Source organism: Fukomys damarensis, unplaced genomic scaffold, assembly GCF_012274545.1.
Source record: "Fukomys damarensis isolate Sample0158 unplaced genomic scaffold, DMR_v1.0_HiC HiC_scaffold_19, whole genome shotgun sequence".
NCBI lineage: Eukaryota > Metazoa > Chordata > Mammalia > Rodentia > Bathyergidae > Fukomys > Fukomys damarensis.
In genome coordinates, this window is record NW_022900931.1 from 22,421,255 (window position 1) to 22,443,825 (window position 22,571).

The 22,571-nt window shown below is 35.4% G+C and overlaps 1 protein-coding gene across 1 annotated transcript in view; it reads right to left on the minus strand.

Annotated features, from left to right (window-relative positions):
* Positions 1-22,571, minus strand: part of Rbfox2 (RNA binding fox-1 homolog 2) — a 190,249-nt gene that overhangs the window by 55,724 nt on the left and 111,954 nt on the right. Inside the window, exon 3 of the mRNA XM_033765943.1 lies at positions 6,415-6,717. Within this exon, the coding sequence (XP_033621834.1) occupies positions 6,415-6,717 (303 nt within the window). The remainder of the gene's footprint in view (positions 1-6,414; positions 6,718-22,571) is intronic.

A 22,571-nucleotide genomic window follows, 5' to 3' on the forward strand; every position in this document is an offset into this window, starting at 1 on the left:
AAAAAAAAAAAAAAAAAAAAAAAAAAGCAAAGAAAAGAAAAGAAAAAGGCATTTCTAGCCTGAAGTTGTGGTCTGATTGGAGTGAGTAGCAGACCAGCCAGAAACCTAGTAGGGCGATCTCAGAAGAGAGAATCATAGCAGGAAAAAGAATATTCTTCCTCATATCCTTGTGTGGGTGTATAACTACATGGGGAGACATGAAACATTTCAACAAAAAGAGAATTCCAGGCAGACTTGAGAAAGGCTGAACTTCAAATGCACTTCCCAATCCATAAACATTTGGACTGAGAGGAGAAACCTCTATGAGCTTCAGGTATAAGAGCATGACTTCTATCCTCTGCACTGTAAGTTATGGAGACACAGGAGTGATTGTTAGCCAGGATAAAAAGAAAAAATAACAAAATTACTAAGCAGAAACACCAGTGGTTTTACCCTGTGCAGGAGTCAGACTCCATAATTTTAAGTAAGTAGAATGCTTAAAACACATTAACACCCCCCCCCTCAGAAAAATAAGTAACAATCCACAGACATGACAGTATTAACTGCTAAATTTAAATAAAAAATGGTATACAAATGATAAAACACAGGAAGGTATGACACAGATTCAAGAAAAGAAGCAGTAACTAGAAGTAACGGAGCAGTAACTCAGGCACAGATGTCAGATTTAGCAAATTATGTTAAAGTAGAAAATACAAATATTTCAAAGAATTGGGCTAGGTATGGTGGCATATGCCTATAACCCCAGCACTCAGGAAGCCAAAGGAGGAGGATTGCTGCTGTGACTTGAAGGCCAGTCGCAGTTGTATAGTCAGTTCAACCACATAGTCTGAACTACATAATGAGACCCCATCTCAAAGAGCCAAAAGAATTAAAGGAAAAATAGGATGAGAAAACAGAGAAATATAAATTATAAATGGAAATTACAGAATTAAAAAGTACAATAACTGAAATAAATTCACTCTATAGAATTTAGACTGAGATGGCAGAAAAAAATGTGTGAACTACAAAAAAAAAGATTAACAGAAGGTATCCAATTTAAAGAGCAAAGAAAACAAAACACAAGGAAAATGAAAGAATTTCAGAAAACAAATGGTGGAAAAAGAAAACAAAAATGTCTGTAGGAAAACAGCAGATGTGTATAATGGGAAACCCAGGAACAGAGAAGAAACAGAATATGCATTTGAAGAAATCATGGTCAAAATCATTCCAAATTTATGAAAAAAATTAATTGACTGATCCAAAACTTTCAAAAGACCTCAAGTATAATAAAAACAAAGAAACTCACCTTTAGACACATCATAGAGAAACAACTCAAAGCCAAAGAGAAAATTATATCAGCAAGAGAATAACAATTTACCATAAATGGGGGAACAATGACAGGATTACAGTTGATCTCTCATCAGATCAGCTCAGTCTCATCAGAGTCCAGAAGACAATGGTTCACCAATTGTATTTGTGGGGTGGGAGAGAAATTCAACCAAGAATTCTACAGGTAACAAAACTAGGCTTAAAAAAATGCACACTAAAAAGACATTCCCAGATTAACACAAACAAAATTTGCTTCAAACTGACCTATCCAATAGAAAATACTAAAAGCAAGCCTAAAGGATGAAGGAAATGACATTAGATATTACCTTGGATCTACAGGATGATGATATAAACATTACCGGCAATGCTAAATTATTTTCAAAAAATTTTATTTTCAAAATAGCCAGAGAATTTGAAAACTCAACACTAGAAAACAACTTGATTAAAAAATGGCTGAAGAGCTGAACAGAGCTCTCACTGAGGAAAATCTGTAGTTTGCAAACAAGCATATAAAAGATGTTCCACACTGTATCTCAAGAAAAATGAGAATTTAAGCAACAATGAAGTTCCGTTAGAATGGTCAAAACCCAATACAGTAACTCCACCAAATACTAACAAGGATGTGGAATAAGAGGTATCTCTTTTACTGCTGGTGGAAACAAAAAACCTGATAGCCTCCTTGAAAGACAGTTTGGTTGTTTCTGTGAAACTAACAATACTTTCATCATGTGATCCAGCAACTGTGTCCCTTGGTGTTTAGGCAAAGGAGTTGAAAACTTAAGTCCAGAAAAACCCTGCACATGAATGCTTACAGCATCTTTATTCATAACTGACCAAACTTGGAAGCGAACAAGAAAGATACCCTTCCATAGGTGAATGGATAAATATGGAACAACCATACAATAGAAAATTACTAGGCAATAAGAAGAAATGACTGTCAAGCCTTAACAAACCATGTAAGAATCTTAAATGCATAGTACTAAGTGAAAAAAGCCAATCCAAAAAAAGCTACGTATTGTATGATTCCAACTCTACTACATTCTGGAGAAGGCAAAACCAGGCTGACAGTAAAACGATCAGCTGTGGCCAGCAGCTGGAGAAGGAGGGAAGAATGAACAACAACAGCCACAACAAAAATGGAATTTTTAGGGCAATGAAACTACTATGTATGGTACTATGATGATGATAAATGTTTTATCCGAGTTCACAGAATGTAGAGCACCAAGAATGAACCCTAATATCAACTACGGATTTGGGGTGATGGTGCGCGAACACAGGTTTATCAATTTTAACAAATGTACCATTCTAATGTGGGATGCTGACAGTGGGGGAGGCCAGGTACATGTGGAAGCAGAAGCTCTATGGAACACGTCTGCAACTTCTCAATTTTGATGTGAGCCTACAACTGCCCTAAAAATAGTCTTTATATGAAATGCATAAGATTGTTGAAAGTAATAATTACATTACATTTCTACTATATACAGGTATACACATACACATATGTACACAAGTATACACAATAGCACAAAGGAGTATGGCAAATTGAAGTAGATGGGAGCAAAGCTGCTGTATTTTACCTGAATAAACCCATCCATAGATTGTGGTAAGTCAAAGACATATGTAATCCTTTGACCAAGGACTAAGAAATACAGTGGTACCTTGGTACTTGTCATTAATTGGTTCTAGGAAGTACAACCAGTACCAAAAACAAGTTCCAAACAAATTGTTTTGGCTGTAAAGTGTAGTAAGTCCTGTAGTAAGTGCAATGAGATGGGCACTGACAAGTTCTACCTTGCATATCGTATAACACAAATAATAAGCACTGAGAATTCACATATCAAAATATGTCAAGTACCAAATGTGGCTGAGTTTCAAAGCACTCAAATACTAAGGTATGATTGTACTAAGACAATAATACAAATAAATTATTTAACAGAAACCAGTAAAGATGAATAGAGGAACAACAACAACAAAAAAGACACGAGACATAGTAAAATGACAGGCATAAATCTACCCATATTAATAATCATACTAAAATGTAAACAGACTAAATGCTCCAATAAAAATATGGAAAAAAATTTTAAATAAGACACACTTTAGATTCAAAGAGGTTGAAACAGAATGATGGAAGAAGTTATATCATGCAAACAGCAACTGTAAAAGGGCTGAAGTGATTATATTACTCAGACAAGATAGACAAAGCAATAAATATTCACAGACAAACAGGAACATTTCATATTGATAAAAGGGCCAACTGATTAAGAATGTTTCATAGGAAAGACTAAATCATACTAAATCATAAAACAAAACTCAATCAATTTTAAATCATACAAAGTATGCTCTCAAACCACAAAGAAATTAAATTACAAATAAACAAAAAAATAAATTTGGGGAATCCTCAACATTTGAAATTAACACAATATAGCCAAGGATGGAAGTACTTGTAATGGGGAGGGGTGTGCGCTGAGACAGGAGGATTGCCCATTTGAGCCTGGCCAGTTGAGCAACTTAGTGGGATCCTGTCTCAAAATTAAAGACAAGTAACATGTTTCTATTAATCCAGGGGGGAGGGGGAACCACCACTACAAGGAACTTTTAAAAGTGTCTTAAAATGAAAGTGAAAAAACAATGTATCACCTTTTAAGAGAACCTGCTAAAGGACCAGGAATTTAACTCAGTGGTTCCACTGCCTGCCTTGCAAGCCCTAAAATCAATCACCTCAGCATCTTACTCAAGAAGCCAGGAAAACAGACCCAATCACACTCCAACCAAGCAGAAGACAGCAAAGAATACAGATAAGAGTGGAACTCAAGAAACTATGAAACAAGAAGTCAATAAGAATCAGTGAAAGCAAAAGCTGGTTTTCTGGGAAGACCTGCAAACTTAACAAATCTTAGTTACAGTGACCAAGAAAAAAAAGAAAGAAGACATAAATTATCAAAATCAATAATTAAAGATGGGATGTTACTATAGACCCTATAGAAAATTAAAAGGATTACAGAATATTATTATAACTTTATATATATAAACAAAATTGTAAATTTAGAGGAAATAGATTCCTACCTACAAAGTTACAAATTACCAAAACTGATGAGAAAAGAAATTGAAAAAAAACAGTAAAAAGACATCTGATTAGAACAGAGTTTTAATAGTAATATATCTTTTAAAAGATGTACCTATTTCATTTTTTTTATTCTTTTGGTTGAAACAGCTATTCTGGTGGGTCTTTGAGTTCATGATCATTTAAAAGTTATTTGGCAATGCAGCCATCAGATCACCTTGTAAATTCACGATTCTAGAACAAATGCTATGGAAGGCTCATTTGTTACCTGTCATTACAGGACTCCTCAAGCAAACTGCCAATCATGGTTCTACTTATGAAGTATAAAAAACATGTGCCTAGATATAACTAATCAACATTAAAAAAGATATTTCTTGGTCATCCAATATCTAATAAAAGAAAATAGCCTGCTACAATTCCAGCATTCTGGGATTCTCAGACAGGACTGTAAGCTAGAGCCCAACCTGGAAAATTTAGCAACATGACCCCATCTCAAAATTTAAAAAGGGCTGAGGGGCCGGGGATTTAGCTCAGTGGTTCGGTGGCCTGCCTTGCAAGTGCAAGGACCTGAGTTCAATCCCTGGTACAAAAAAAAAAAAAGGGCTGGAGATGTAGTTCAATGTAAAGGCCCTGGTTTCAATCTCTAGTAACCCCCCACACAACAGGTACTCACAGGTTTAATCTATCCTTATGTAACAGAAGCTTCCACTATAAGGCTAAATCTTTATCTGGAAGTAAATCTTATTAAGTGGCTTAAAGTCTGAATAAAGCACTCCTTCTGGTAATCTGATACCAGAAAGGAAAAAGTGAAGTCTAAAAACTAGAGATTAAAAAAAAAAGAGAGCTTTCTTTGGTAAAAGCACATTTTTATTCTTTGAATAAAATCCTGCAGACAATATAATTTTCTAAGTGTTGATATGCATGTGATACATACTTATGGCTAATTTATTTCTTTTTACTTTAGCAAGTAAACAGAAAGGGGTGAGGTTAGAGGTGGGCTGGGGAGGATTAGGAAACCCCATACAGAACTTGAGCTTTATTCTACTTGTATTAGAAAACTATTAGATTAAGTAGGAAAACAATACATTTGGATTAAAAGGTAAAAATCATCTTGGCTGCTATGTGAATGTTTAAGTTAGGCGGCAGTACTACAGGAAGTTAAGTGATGGAGTTTTTACTATACTGGTGATGACGATGATAAATACCTTGCCTCAATCAAACTCTTAAATCTCCTAACACTCTTAAATCTTTAGGTAGCTATTATTATTTTTTTCATAACAGTAGGTACTACTATCTTCATATATCTTCCCAAGTCATAGGGAGATTAAGTAACTGGCTGTATTGGGATTCAAGCCCTACCAATTTAGCAAAAGAACTGGCTCTTTCATCTGTAGCAGTAAGATGAAGATTTCATCTGAAGTAGTAAAAAATTATGGAGTTGGCGTTGCCATGACATGTAAATGGATCAGAGGTAATGACAAGAGAAACAGAAGAATGACTCCTAAGACTTCCTTGAGCAAGTAAGTGAATTTGGTATCTAGTTAAAAGAGGCAAAATATAAAATAGGGAAAGGGGCTCCAGGATCCAAATTTGACATGATACAGAATTTAAAAGTTGAACAGAGGGCTGAGGATTTAGCTCAGTGGTGCTGCCACCTGCTTTGCAAGTACAAGGTCCTGAATTTGATCCCTGGTACAAAAACAAAACAAACCCTAAAAATTGATCAGAGGAAGAACAAACAAAACACCCAATGTTGTGATGGCAACATGGAAAATGCTGCTGAGAGACTGTATAGGTGAGGACAGGAGTGGGACCATGGGACTTTGCATAGTAGACACTCCTGGTGAAGTTGAAAAGAGTGGCATCCCTTACATTTACTTTTACCACTGTACTTATCTTCCTATTGTCTGCCTCATTTCTACATCAATAGTTCCTGGGAAATAACTATTTTACTTCAAACTCCCTATCTTCTAGCCACAATGCTTGAGTAGAATTGAAATTACACACAGGCTAAGGAATGGAATGGAAATGTTCAATTAGCTCACAGAGTATTCTGGTCTTATGATGGATGTGACAATTTCAGTGTAATCGCCATGCACTCTTCTTCCACCTCCTAATTCACATACCGGGAGAGATCCATTCTGTGTGTTGGGCGAGTTGCTGCTCTGCTCCCCGTGGGCTTGCGTACTTCCGTAGAGTGTCAGGTTATGCTCACTGGTCTGGCCGGCATAGTCCTGAGTGTGTGGCACTCCATATTCTGTAGGAATTCCATTCTGTGGAGGTGGTGGGAATGGGATGGTAGTAAAAGGCTGAACCATTTCAGGAGTTGTTGTTGGCTCCTGGTTACCCTAGAATAAATGGGGGGGTAGCTTTATTTAAATCACTGTCACATAATTATTTTTTTAACCACATAGTTATTTTAAAGGTAAGATTTTTTAAACAAGTGAACTAAATACATGATGAAAAAACAAAACGAACAACCACACACTTCTCCATTTCTATTCCAAAGGTGTAAAAGTAAAAGTTAACTTAAAAAGAAGATCTAAATGTAAGGACTAAACTATAAGACTTCTTAAAAAGAAAAACAGGAAAATCTTCACAACTTTCAAATGGCAAAGACTTCTAGGATACAAAAAAACAGAATCATTAAAAAAAAATATAGTGACCTGATCAGAATGTAAAAACATCTGCTTTTTGAAAGACACGAGAATAAAAGATAAGACAAAGACTGGGAAGCAATACTCACAATAAGTAAGTCTTGCAAGAATTTAAAAGACACTCTTATAGATCATAATAAAAACAAACCAAGTTTTTAAAAATGGGCTAGGCCAGATTTAGCTCAGTGGTGCCACCGCCTGCCTCACAAGCACAAGGTCCCGAGTTCGATGCCCAGTACCTAAATAAATAAAAATTAAAATGCCAGGAATAGTGGCAATGCTTGTTAATGCTTATAATCCCAGCATTTGGGAGGCTGAAGGAATCAGATTGCTCTAACTCTGAGTCCAGTCTGAACTACATAGTGAGATCAAGGCCAGCCTGAAGACTGTTTTCTCAAAAAAAAAGCCAGATATTCAGCTCAGTGGCACCACAACCTGCCTCGCAAGCTCAGATCCTGAGTTCAATCCTTGGTACCAAAAGGGGTTAAAAAAAAAAAAAAAAAAAGGAGCACAAGAGGCAAGAGTCACTTTCTACAAGATCAACAAATGGGCAGAAAATGCATGAATGGGTATGCTCAACATTCGTCATCAGGAAAATGAAACTAAAACCAAAACAAGATGCCATTTTACAACCACCAGAGTACCTAAAATACAAGACTGAAATCACCAAATGTTGACAGAGATATACAGAAGAACTTTCATACACTATTTTTTGACATATAAAATGTATTATCTACCTTCCAGAAATTTTTTGCCATTTTACTTTTATAAGTTAAAACATAATTTGGATTTACCGAAAAGAAGTGAAACCATATGTCTCCACTAACATCTGTACCAGAATGTTGTTCATGGAAGCCTCATTCATAATAGCCTCAATTAAAAATAACTATGCATCAACAGGAGAATGGGTAAATTGTGGTCTATTCACAAAATGGAATGCTACTCAAAACTTTAAAAAAAATCTTGTTCTGGATTAAGAAGTTAGCTACAACACACAGTATAATTCTACTCATAAGAAGTATCAGAGTAGGAATAAGTAATGTATGGAATAAATGAAAATGTATTTGCTTCTGTTAGGGGTGGAAAAGCACTGAATGAATTTTGGTACCCTGAAACAATCTAGGATGATGGAGTTGTTATATATCTTATTTATTTATTTAGGGGTACCAGGGATCAAACTCAGGACCTTACACTTGTGAAGCAGGCAGTGGAACAACTGAGCTAAATCCCCAGCCCTATATATCTTATTATTGGTGATAGTCACACAAATTTACTACATTGTTGAAACTCATTGAAATGTGAGGTTATTATGTTAAGTATATCAAAGAAAAATGAAAAATAAGACAATAAAAAGCCACAGTAAACATCATTATAAACTATTCAGTATTAATGTCACTATTATTAACAATCAAACAACTATCGCTATTATTTTACATAACAAATGAAATGGAAATAAAAATCAGAGACCAATTATCCTTATATAATATACTTAGAAAATCCAGACCAATAAACTACAAATTAGTAGACCTAGTAATAAAAACTTATAGGGAAATTGGGAAGGGTAGGGGAAAGGAAATAAGGGAAAAGAAAAAAAATATGAGAAAATGAAAAAATGGTAATAAAGTTTTTGTAAATAGGGAAGGGAGGAGGGGGTGAAAGGAGGGCAGGGGTATGGGGAAAAAATAAGAACCAAGACCTGTTATGTAAAGGTACAAGATCCCAATGATGAATGTAACTGTACTGTATACCCAAATACCAATAAACTCAATGAGAAAAAAAAAACTTGTAAGGTTTATTTTTAAATTAGCAATAGCCAGTTATTCAAAAACTGCAACTGTTAATACTATAATACAAAACAGGTAATATACAATAAAACCTAAATAAAAATTGTATTTTGTTTTTTAAACAAATATTTAATATAAAAATGTTAACCATCCCAAATAAAATATATATCTAATGTCTTTCCCAATAATGTCTAGTGAAAGAAAGTATACTAATTATTTTTATAGGGAACACTATAAAGAAAGTCTAAAAAAAAGGAATGTTTGGAAAAAGAGACATGCTTTATCATATATTAAAACTTGTCACAAGCTACCCTAATTAAATACTAAGAATATACAAAGAAATCAACAAAGCACAGTTCTAAAACAGATTCAAGTTTATATGGAAATGTAACTTACAGTATTTGCAAAAGTTGGGTTACCCACCACCAAAAAAATACAATCAGCTCATGTGTCATACCAGAAAAATTCAGAAGGAACAAAATCTAATGTAAAAATGAAAACTGTAAAAATCTAAGAAAATTCAGGGATATAACTGAAGTACAGGGGATTTTTAAAAACAGAACACCTTAAAACCAGACAGCAAACAACCAAAATGACAGCTTTGTCTCTGCTGGTTAGGAAGGAAAAGATCAAAGAGAAAGGAAAAGAAATAGAGGAAATAAGGGGAGAAATTAATTTTAAAATCACAAGAAAAATCAACTGGGATAAAACAATAGAAGCTGGTAAAATAAGACAGTGGGTTATTACCATTAATGAAAGATTGGATTATGTAAATCGACAAAACACACATACAAAAACTCCCCCAACAGAAAAAGAGGCAAAGGATATAACATAACGATTCATAGAAGATGAAATACAAATGGCTAATAAAAGTGTTCAACCTCAGTATCAGTCATGGACATGTAGCATCAAAGTAACACCAAGCTTTTAGTCATCACATCAGAAAAAAATTTTACATCATTTTATTGAAGTATAACTGTCATGCAATAAACTGTGCCTATTTATATTAAACAATTTGGTTAAGTTTTGGTGCATATGAACAAATTCTCATGAAGTTATTATCACACTTAAAATAGCAAACCTATCTATTCAAAACATCCAAAAGTTTCCTCATGCCCCTATTATGCATGCACTGCTTTTTAAATAAAACCTACTAAATATATAGTTTTAATATTTAAGAGAATGACAAGAAAAAAACAACTTAATAATCTGATCCAAAAGAAATAAAAAGGAAAAATACAATCAATAAGGGGAAGTCAATATGCCAAAGCAGTTAATTACCATGTTGCTCTTAACAAAACATGGTTGTGATATGCCTGGAAATAAAAATTCCTAATTGTTGTCCATTTAAAGGTTACAGGGCTGGGCCTTGCAAGTGCAAGGACCCGAGTTTGACCCCCAGTCCAAAAAAAAAAAAGTTACACAGCTTCAAAATTCAGCTGTTTCTAGTGTTCAATAATAATTTCTACTTGGTACTAAGAACTGCTTTACATAAAAAAAATACTTTTAGTTCTTACAAATTATGCTGTAAAAATATTAAGCTTTTCACCGATAAAATTTCTCAGGGAAACAGTCTCTGTCTCAGTTACTATATAACTTCTTTTCATTCTCTACGTCAGGATACTATATATGACTCCTCCTTAGCCATTCTAGGAGTCCTAAGAAGAAAATAAAATAATTCTCTTCCTTTTCCTCCAAATTCTTAGGCACTCTATCCATACCTATATCTAGCTACATGAAATAAACTGGTTTAAAGGCCCTCACAAGTTCACTGACTTTGGGGCCAGGGAATTAGCTCAGTGGTGCAGTGCCTGCCTCACAAGTACATGGTCCTGAGTTCAATCCCAAATACCAAAAGCACAAACCAAAAAAACAAGTTCACTAGCTTAAAGACAGATAGAAAAGAGGAAAGAATTCAAATTCAGGTGGGATGGTAAGTGAGCAGAATAAGAGCAACAAAGATCACTGCAGATCTGCTCACTGGCCACAGGCATACATATCACCTTACAGGAGTCTCTACTGAATAACTTAGTAAATGCTAGTTTTCAAGATGAACGCACCAAAGGGACTTGTCTCTGGCTTCAACACTGCTCCTCCTCAAAGACTACTTGCTTTGCCTCCAACCTTTATTCTCCACCCTGGCTCTGCTGGGAATGAAACTGGCACACAAGCACACAGTATGAATTCTCCCACAGGGGAAGTCTTGACAGAGCTGGCTCAGTCAACTGCATAAACACAGCAATTAGCAGTGGGAGAGCAACAAAGGTAAAAACATTTTCTATGATCTACTTTAGCCTAGGCGCTTGCATTTTGCAGAAATGCAAGCCACTCCGAGACTGTCTTCTTAGAACAAGTGAAATGCTAGTCTAGCCTACAATAGGATGTCAAGAATACCTTTTATTTCTAGAAATGTTTAAAAGACTGAATCTGTAGAAGAATGATAAACTAAGAAAAGCCAAAGAAATAACATGGATAAACACATAAGACAAAAAAATGCTAATTTACTAGCCTAAAAACACGCAAGATTACCTATAGTATAGTCTGTGTTTTTCATACTACCAGAATGGGGGAGGGACTGCTATAGAATAAGAGTGTTTTCCTCGTCTCACCTCTACAAAGATTCAGTGTGAATACCAAAGCATAAAGTATTGTGTTAATGTCCATCTTGAAAATATTTCTGGTAAGGCCAGGGGTTTAGCTCAGTAGCACCATGCCTGCATTGCAAGCAAAAGGTCCTGAGTTTGATCCCCAGCACCCCCCAAATAATATTTCTGGTAAAAGTGACTCAGGTAAAAGTAATACATTTTCTCATTTACAACAAGTATAAATTATAAACCAAGACTAGGCAACTTGGGGTAAATTTGAAATTTAGAGGAAAAAAATATTTGTGAATTCCGATTTCCACAGGTAGAATTCTACCTGGTTGTTTGGAACTTAGTGTATGACAGAGGAGGATGGCGCCAGCCTCCAGAAAATGTCCTGAAGTGTCTATACCCATAGAAGACAGGCAGAGACCAGACAGAGCTTAGATCATAAAAGTAATGGCAGTTATAAACCTAAGTTTCCTGAAAGTAATGAAGTAATTTCTTGTATGGAAGCTACAGATACAGGAATAAACACTATTTTTTTTCCAAAAATGGAAATCCACTAAAATTTAAGCCTAATAATGAAACCTTCTTTTAGAGTAGGTATAAGAATCATGACCCAAAATACGAACACATTGCTGCCATGTGAAGGGAAGATGCTGTGTGGGAAGGGAGGAGTGTAATCTTGAGCTCTTGTAAACAAATAATACATAAAAAATAAAAACTAGGACAATATAACATCATGCTTTACTTCCATGCTTAGAATAACAACAAATGACAGAAACTAGTATAAGGCCCGATAAAGGATTGGTGATACAAAATATTGGAAGCCTGTCTTCAACACACACACACACACTCACACACACACACACACACACACACACACACGCCTCCTTTTGAGTTACTCAGTGAACAGCCAGACCAAACTGATCCCTGAGACTGAGTTCTGCCATCTCTCACAGCAATAAACAGCAAAATAAACATTTAAGAATAAAGCCATTCAAACTAAATCTGATAGGTTAAAAGCAACAAATCTTGCAATAGTCTAATGTCGTTAAGCTCTTAAAAGCTCTTTCTTCCATTTCTTCTTAAAGCAGTACTTAGAACCTCAAATATCCATAAGTCTTTCACCAGCAACAAGAGACCACTAGAGCTGCTCTGGTTCAACTTCCTCCTTTCTTGGAGACAACTGATGGTTGGCCATCTTGTTCAATGTCACGTGACTTATGCAATCCATGGATGATGATTCTTCCCAAACTTTTCATTATAATTTAATTTACTCTGTATTTTTTTCATGGATAATTAAGTTTACAATGTCCACACATTAAAGCAGTATATTCTTAAAAATAGCCATAAGTTAGGGTTAGAATAAAATTTAGAGAAAAAAAATCTACACATGAAGTCTACCATTTCTAGATTCAGGTGGAATTCCATCTACCTAATTGTTTGGAATGTAGTGCATAGTTAGCTGTAATCCAAAGGTTTTATAGTACCTTCAGAATTATGAAATATTCAGTTATACTATATAGATTTTATTTTGAGCATTTCATCATACCCCACTTCTTTAAAGTGGGGAAATTCATATGACATATGTATATGTATGTATATAAAGTTTCTCTACTCCCTTCCTAAAACAAAACTGCATTTTGTCTACAACCACAGTTAAATGGTATCTTATATATTCTCTGTTTCACAAAAAGTCCCTAAGTCAATCAGGGACTGAACACAGACTTCTTCTGACCTTTCTCACTGAAAGAATGGATGATGGGCACATAGTAGTTGCTCTTTAGAGAATGCTTGCTAAACAGAACACCTGCTTCTGAAGTGTAATGTCTGTAAAAAGATAGTACTTTTCTGTTAACAGCTGTATCCACTCTTCAGGAAGTTACTGTAATATAAATAATGATTCAAATTGAATCATTAGAACTCTATTAAATGCATATAAAAATTGAAAGGATGCTTTTCAGAGTTCATGTTATGTACTGTGGCAAAGGAAAAGAAAAACGAGTCTCCATACTCAACAATGCTCACCCAGATCATGTAAACAATCTATTTGAATAGTTCTTCTTAATCTCAAACTTATTATCCAAGAAGCTGCCAGAATTTTTCTAAAGTAAGTACAATTTAAAGCTAATGCTGTTAGTTAATACTCTTCTCAAAACCCTGTGAGCCAAGTCCAAACACCTTTGTATGAAGTCCTGCCTAGATATATTCTACGTAGTCAGCTTCAATTCTTGCCACCCATTATTCAATGGGCACTGTCATGGGTTAGACACTCCATTTTCTGCTAGAAAACCATCACAATTAATAAGACAAATCTGTATGGAGTTTACTTTCTAATAGAAAGTAGATCAATAGACAAATAAAACAATAAACAGATGGTGTGCTATAGAGAAAAAGAGTAGGAAGTATCAGGGTTGGAAGGCTAGAGGATTTTATTTTCTACAGGTGGTTGGATAGGTAACATCTGATCAGATTCTTTTACATAAAGCATCAAGCCACCTGTATATCTGAATAGAAGAGCTTCCCAGACAAAAGGAAGACCCAGAGACCAAAACATGCTCAACTAATTCGAAGTAGGATTATGGAGCCCTGTGTAACCAGACTGGAATAAGCAAGGAACAGAGTGGCAGGAGATGAAGTGATAAAGGTGGCAGAAAGAGTGATACCAGGGGAAAATCTTGTAAACTTTACTGCCACTGTAAGGATTTTGGTTTTTACCAGCTAGTGCAAGTTTTGAGCAGAAAAATTCTGTGGTCAGACTTTAGGTTTTAAACGGATTGCTTGGCAAAGGTGAAGAATGCAGGTAGCCCCATCAGGAGATTATTATAATAATCCACCTGACAGATGACAATGGATCGGCTGACGTAGAAGTCTAAAGTGCAAAGCACCCTGAAAAGACATCTGTGTTGTGTTACCCTTCTCTTTCTTTTGCACCTATTATGCTTTCTGCTTAGAAAGATTTTTTATTTTTTTCTCAACTGTTCATTTGTACACAATTTTTAGTATGTATTTCAAGTTACTCTACAGGTTCGATTCACCCAAACAAGAGAAAAAAAGCAATTCCTTTCTCTTACCCACCACCATCAAACTTAATACCTAACTCTATAACAGCACTTACATTGTATTACAGCTATTTGTTTACCTATTTGTTGTTTTTACAGAACAGGGACTCTTTGAGGGCAGATAGTTGTCCATGTCAATTCATCTTGTATCCCCAGTGTCTCCTTAAAAGCTCTCAATAAAGTCCTTGTTAAAGACATTTTTAAAAAGTATGTTATAATCTAGTGGTATATATAAATAACTACAGGCTTATGTTACTTTTTAAAAGGAAATAACCAAACTGACATAGGAGTATAGAAAGAGACTAAAGCCCAGCCTGAGGAAACACAGGAGACATGAGAAAGGAAACACAAGGATATCAGAAGGATACTGTGAACTTTGAAGGGCTTTATAATAAGACCACTAATGATAACAAAGGCAGAGAATGAAGGATCACATGTTCTTGCATCATCTTGATGATGCAAAGGTAGAATCAGCAGAACCTGCAACAGACACCAGAAACAGCTAGATGACCCCAGGAGTTCAATCCTGGCATAACAAGAGGAGAATCAGGCAAGAACAGGTAGAAAAATAGAAAGTAGCAGTCCAATAAGATTATTCTTGGGTATGTGCTTGGTAATTCATTTTTTCCTTTTTCAATTTTACTTTGATCAAATTTATAAATGCACATGATAGCAAATCAAATAGATACAGAAGAGTTTATGATAAAAAGCAGCTGAGTCCTAGCCTTCCCTCTATCAGTCCTCTGTAGAATGACCCTCTTTTAATAGCTGCTTAAGAGGTAGAGGTCCCAGGGCCACTGGATGCATTAAGGTTAGTGATTTACCTGGCAATTCCTACCTTAGGTAACACAGCTTCGTATAGATCTGTGCAGAGCATATGAATGATACCTCACTCCTAAGGCCACTAAAGGGAGAGACCAATAAGTTACCTGTGTACTGATTCTAACTAACAGGAAGAAGAACAGGAGATGGAAGGAACCAGGCTATAGAACAACTCTCCACACTCTTCTGACAGGGGCTGGCCGAGAAACCCTAGTTTTCTCTGGAGATGGTTAGCAAAATCAAACAATAAGCAACACCTACCACAAAGCTTGGACTAGCCTTTCCCCCTTGACTTGCTTTCCTTTCTCTCCTGCATTCCTGTGATCTTACTCCCCAAAAAAGTATCAGCAGGTAAACTTCTGTCTCAGGCTCAGCTTTCTAGAGAACGCAGGCTAAGGACATCACTTTTGTCTCTTCTACTTTCTATTTTTGGGGAAGTAGTCTACACTTGGGGAAGTGTCTCCAATTCTATCCTACTGCACTTTTTTTTTTTTTTTTTGGAAAGCATATTCTTAATCTCTAACACTCTTTTACCATCAGTAAGCACTCCTTTTTTCTTTATGAACCTTTTTGGAACCTCTGTATAGCAGTAAAGTTTTCTTCAAGTTATCTTCTCTTCCCAGGATTATGGGTTTCTCCACACACTGGGTTTTCTTTTTGTTTCCTCTGGGCTCTTTCATGCTGAAAGTTCCCCTCAAACCTCTAATAATCTTAATGTTCCAGTGACTCCCTCAAAAGAATTTGGTTAGCTGGTGTGGGTTTCCTTGGCTAATGTTTTCTGATTAGGCCTCTCCCCATTACTAAAATTCAAACGGGGGCTGGGGATTTAGCTCAGTGGTGCCAACGCCTGCCTCACAAGCACAAGGTTCCTGAGTTCGATTTCCAGTAATCCCCACCTTGCCCCAAAATGAAACAGGGCTATCAGTGTGTGATGGAGAAGAGCATGGCACTAGCAGGCTTCCCTTTTGTATAAACTGCTAGGAAAGTACAGAATATCCTCATCCTCCATCCTCTAAATGTCTACAACAAAAATAATTTAAATTTCCCCAAGTATTTTGATGAAGTCTGGACAAGCAATCACAGTGTTTTGTTTTTCTTTTCTCAGGCTTAAGAAAGGGGCAACACAACAGTGGCAGGGAAGGGGTTGGGAAGTCTATATTAAGGCTAGGCAGTAGTTACCATAATATAAACATACAATCTCTTCCTTTTTCACTTTTGTCCACTTTTGCTCTTCAGGGCTTTTGCTGGGTATGGTGGCTTCCGTACCTCTAGCAGACTCTGGTAGGCTTTAGCTCATCCTCTGTTTCACCCATCAATTGATCACTTTTGGCTTTGACTTTTCCAAAATTTAACTCTCATTTATTAGCAACTCTTCAACCCTTTTCTGTTTGCTAATACTTTCTTGCTTTCTTTCTGTACTTTATATTGTTATTTCACCAGAGTCATAGAAGAGATGGAATACAAATGAAAGTATGTGTCATTTGACCCAGTAGTCATGATTTATTTTCTGCAAAGGAAGATTTCAACTATAAATAAGCTCTAAATATTCTAGGTTCCATTATAAATTTGAGGAAGGTTAGTTATCTATGAAACTTGTTTCTTTAAAATAAACATTTTATGATGAGACTTGTTAAAAGAAAAATTTGGAATATTAAAAAGGCAAATGAAAACAGTTTACTATAATTTTTGAAACGATCCTTGTATTTATATGTTAATAAGTTAGACACATTTAGGTTACAGAGAACAAAGCAACTCAAAGAAGTATCACAACAAAATGTGTGCTGTGAGTCATAGTCGAGGTGCCATCTAAAAGGGCCCCCCAGCAGTATGTGTTAAAGGTTATTCTACAAATTGACACGCATAAAAATGCCCAAGGGTCAAACTACTCTCAGAAAACAAAATAAAAGAAAGGTCAAATATTTACCAGAGAGAATGCCTAACTCTTCATCTCCCTCCTTCATGAATGCAATAGTGGGAAAAATCAGAATGCACTCACTCTAAAGGGAGGAAAACAATTCCCATTATCGCTTGTATTTCTAACAAATGGATCAATAGAGCATGCATGGACTCTGAACCTTCATGCAGGAATGGCAATGAAATACAAATCAGCTTTTGCAATACTTAATCCTTCTCACAATGAGAGTCAACCATAGGGAAGAAATGTCTCATGTTAGAATGAGCTATCAAAAACTATCATAGACACTCTCGTATTACTGAACAGGAAGTCTATCTCACAGTAGGAGAAGATATTCAACTTACAGTGGCATGTAAAAAACTAGCTAATGGAAACTGCAACCAGCCACTAAGAGAAAAACAAAGTAAAAAAACAACAGCCCCGCCATCAAACACAAACAAAAGAACCACTACACTTAAAAGTTACTCACTAATGAAAACATTTGCAGATTTCATATCACATTTCCTATGAAAGTTAAAGCTCAAAGGATCCCCTCCAATCTCTAAGCACACAAGACAATAACAAAGGACAGATTTATTTCTTCCCCCTTACAACTTTCCACATCTAGAAGATCATCATCATCAAATCAATTAGACCATCCAGTTTCATTCAAGAATAGCTTTTTAGCAAAGAATGGCACCCAAGATAACTTGAGTTTAACTTTTTATTCATATTAAGATTTTTTTTCCTTTCCGGAATGAGAATCAGGACTGGCTGTTTTAGCTTCTACATATTAAACATCTTTGGGCCGGGGATTTAGCTCAGTGGTTCGGTGGCCTGCCTTGCAAGCGCAAGGACCTGAGTTCAATCCCCGGTACCAAAAAAAAAAAAACTTTATTAAAGGTCTGAACATCCTATGGGGACAGTAGAAGGAACAAGAGACAAACTATATTAAAAAAAAAAAAAAAAAAAAAAAAAAAAAGAATCTTAGCTCCAGTTCCATCACTGCCTTGCTATATATGACTTTGAACAGCTCAATTTATTTCTGGATCTATATCCTGATTTATAAAATAAAAATAAATTTAAATCTAAGAGTTTATTACAATTCTGTGATAAAAGGAGACTTCTGTAAGAGACAGGATGGACTTTTTAAAAAGAGAAGAAACATTAGGTATATGATCATGAAAAATTATTTTCTTCTGTAAAAGTGTCAATAAAATGTCATTAGTTTCTAAATCTCTTGCCCAGAATATTTAAGAATTACTCTGCTCAGCCAATAAAGTCAGTTCTCAGTATCCATAGGTTCTACATCCATGGATTCAACCAAGTATGGACTTAAAGTATATGGGAAAAAATTTTTGCACTAAAGATATGTAGACCTTTTTCCTTGTCGATATTTGCTGTACAATAAAACTATTTGCACAGTATTTTTGCACTATGTTGAATATTACAAGTAATCTCGAGAGGACTGCAAGTATATAAAGAGGCCTGCATTGGTAACATGCAAATACAGTGCATCATTTCATATAAGGGACTTGAGCATTTGCATATTTAAGAAGCCTTCAAATATATCTAGGGATGGCAATGCTTTGGATTTCTCTCTTGCCCTATACAAATAATGTACCATGCCATCAAATTATAAAAACTGTGGTAGGATAAAATTTCAAAAACCACAGTCGTGTATCATACAGTCAATTTGATCAACTTCCTACTTATCTTAGAGAAACCTGAAGCTCTTGAAAACGTAGCAGACATTTCCCAAAGTTTTGGCCAAAGATGGCTTACAGAGATTTAGTGGGGGAAAGCAAAGCCCATATAAAGAAAAAGTTAAATAAATATCAAGGCCTGCATTCTTTACAGTATACTGATGTAATCCTAGAATGGGAAAGATGAAATAGCATAAACTTCAGAAGATAAATAGATTAAAATCCAGACTTTCCCAAGTACTATCTGTGTGACTGTGAACAAATCAATGTCTGAATGACTAATATTTTTCATTTGTAAAATGGAAAGAGGAATCAATATCTAATGGAGTAGCAATGAGAACTGAGACCATGTATAAAGTCTTTGCTTCTGCAGAAGAATGAAAAGAGCACCAGGCGTGGTGGTGCACACCTGTAATCCCAGCACTTGGGAGGCTGAGGCAGGAGGATCACTGTGAGTTTGAGACCAGCCTGGGCTACATAGTGAGTTCCAGGTCAGTCTCAACTACAAAAGGAAAAAAAAAAGAATGAAAAGCAACAAAACCAAAAATTATTATTGTGAAGGAAGAAACAATAAGCATACACAGACCAACATAATATACAAGTATTAATAGCTGATTTATAATTCTAAAGTTCTCCATGTTTTTTTCCCCATAAACAGTCATGTTAATACAAATGTACTAGAAGATCACGGTCTTCTTACTGAATACTAATCTAAAACACAGGCCAAGTGAAATTAAAACATACACACATTCCCTTTTTCAAAAATGTCTCTTTCCTCAAGAAAGAAAACTTCAAAGCCTGTACCTTAGGTGGACTTCTGGTCGATGTTGCTAATGTTGGCAAACAACTGAAAGTAAGAAAGTTCTGAGCAGTGCCATCCACATTCTTTAGTTCTGCAGTATCTTTTCACTGAAATTTCTAGATAACCTGAATACCATTTAGGTGGTCATAACAGAGAGTCTAGACATTGCTTCCTAGGGGTTTCTAATGTTCCTTAAATGCTTGGAGCACTGATCATCACTTTCATAGTTTACAGTGCCCCTATCTGGGCTGTTTAAGCAAACAAATGGTTCTCTGGGGTTTCTCTATTTTGCTAGGATTGCAACTACAGGTAAAATGTAAGAAAAAAGGATTTTTCTCTTTCTCACAGTAGAACAGAAAGCACACTGAACTACAAAAACACAAAACTATTTTTCTTGTTTTTATCCATACTGCTGCTAATTAATCATTTTATCTTTAATTACATCAGCCCTAGACTCTAAAACTAAACTACCACAAAACCACTCAACACTAAAAAAAAAAAAAAAATTCTGAGTCTAGATTTAGATACTATATTGCACAATTCACCAAAAAACACACAAAAACACAAAGAATACATGTACAGTCTTTCCCCTCACCTTTCCACATCTGCCAAATTTCACAAATTGTCATATATTTTTCTAATAGCACTTTATTGACATCATATTCATGCAATTTATTGTATTCTACCTTGTATATTTATACATCCTATGCACTTTTCCCCAACAGTCCTTGAAATTACTATTCAATTGATTTTCATTCATAAACTGAGAATATATTTAGTGAGACGCTGCTTTATTTTCATTTGAAAATAGCCTCTCTTCTATTTTCAAACAAGAGGGGCTAACAAGAACCAAATTTATCTTGTTACATCAAACAACATAAAAATAATAAAATATATGAAACTTAAGACATTGTACAATAGCCAAAAAAAGGCAATGATCTCAGAGACAGGAATGAACAAGGTGAACTTCACAACTTCCTGTATGAAGTGTGGCCCAGAAGAGTACCGGTATGCAGGCAGAGGCTGGTGGTCTTCATCAAGTTAGAGTAGATGAGGAGTATGGGGAAGCTAAGATTGCTAGAGCTCACTGCACAATGTACTAGGAGAAGAGAAAAGTGCACTGAGAAACTAAAGATCACAGAGAGTCCCCTGCAAGTACTCACCTGAGTACTGATTGCCATATGTGTATGTATAGAACTGCCTGAAACTGGGGAAAAAGCCACCTGAAAAAGAATGGAGGAAATAGTACTTTGTGCTCACTGATGACAGGAATAATTTGTTCCTCACAGCCAGAGTAGAAAAACCCAGTCCTTTAAGGAGTTTCAATTAAGAATACTAAAGGGAGTCAGACCTCAGTAGTAAGGAGAAAGAAACCAGACACTAAACATAGCTCTTGTCCTTTTTAACAAAGCTTAAAAATAAAACCTAAAAGGATCAACTTATTTAAAAGGTTAGCTGGGCTATAATAAAACTCAAACACACTTATAAAATTTGAAAAATTATCTAGCACGCAATAAGGTAAAACTCACAATGTTTGGAATCCAATAAAAAATTTACCAGGCACACAAAGAAGCACAGAAATACAACCCATAATGTTGAGGAAAAATATATCAATCAAAACTGATAAAAATTAAAATATATGATATGATAGGTTAGCAGACAAGGGCACTAAAAAATCTGCATTCCATATGTTCAAGATGTAAAAATAAAAAATGAGCATGTTAAGAAGAGACATGAGAAGTACACCTAAAATTCCAGAGATGAAAACTATATGCCAGAGTTCCAAAGACCATACTTAATTGGATCAATGGCAGATTAGATACTGGAAAAGAAAAGATTAGTATATTTGATGGTTCTACAATGGAAACTATCCCAAAAGTAACATACAGAAAAGAAAGGACAAAAATAACCACAAAACAATGAACAAGAAGCCTTGAAAATGACATGGAATGGTTATGGTCTGATATATATCTGGGTGAGCTTTTTTTCTCCCCAAATTAGCAAAGAATCTAACTCTCTTAGGCATCTTAAGTGGAAGGAAAAGGTGCGAAGGAGTTGGCTGTATCAAGATATCACACTTGTATATTTTCCATGGGTTGCCAATCACTAAAGTTTCATTGGTATGCCTTTCCCCATTGTCATGCTTTTCCTAGAAAGCCAGACAATTCATGTCCTTCACTCTTGTGATATTTTCTGGATATATGCAGCCTTCTACAAGAATCTAAGTTTTCTGTATTCCTCAAATAGCTGCTTATTCCCAAACACCCTATTCTCCAGCCAAGTAAAGCATTCATTTCCCAAAGTATATTAATGTTTACTTAAATATTAACCAACTTAAATAATGAGCATTAAAATATGAGTGATTATACAATTAACTCTCATTTTTTATTTTAAAAGAGGATCTAGTCAATGAATTCATTAATTCATCCGGGATATATCTGCTGGATACTAAAACTGAAGCAGGTATGGTAATAAACACTGGTAGCTTAATCTCAACCATAAAAGTATGAAAAATCTTATGAGAAAAAAAGAGACAAACATACTCCAATTACAGACCTATGCAAAATAGGCTTAAAGAACAATATACATAGAAAGCTAATAAAGTACAAAGAAGGAACACTCCAAGAGACAGGGCAAGCTTTCTGAACTATATGAAGTCCAAGCAGAATCTTTAAGGGCAAAAAAATAATGGTGAGAGAAAAAGGCATTCTGGCTCAAAGTAATAATATATGAAAAATAAAAAGATAAAATATGGCATATTTTGGAAGTTGCAAGTAGTTCAGATTGGGGGTAGGGCAGATGGAGTAAGGAAATAAAGAGAAGTCTTCAGACATTCTGGCAAGAAAAAGTGTAAATCAGGGGTTTCATTTTAACAGGAATTCAAGAT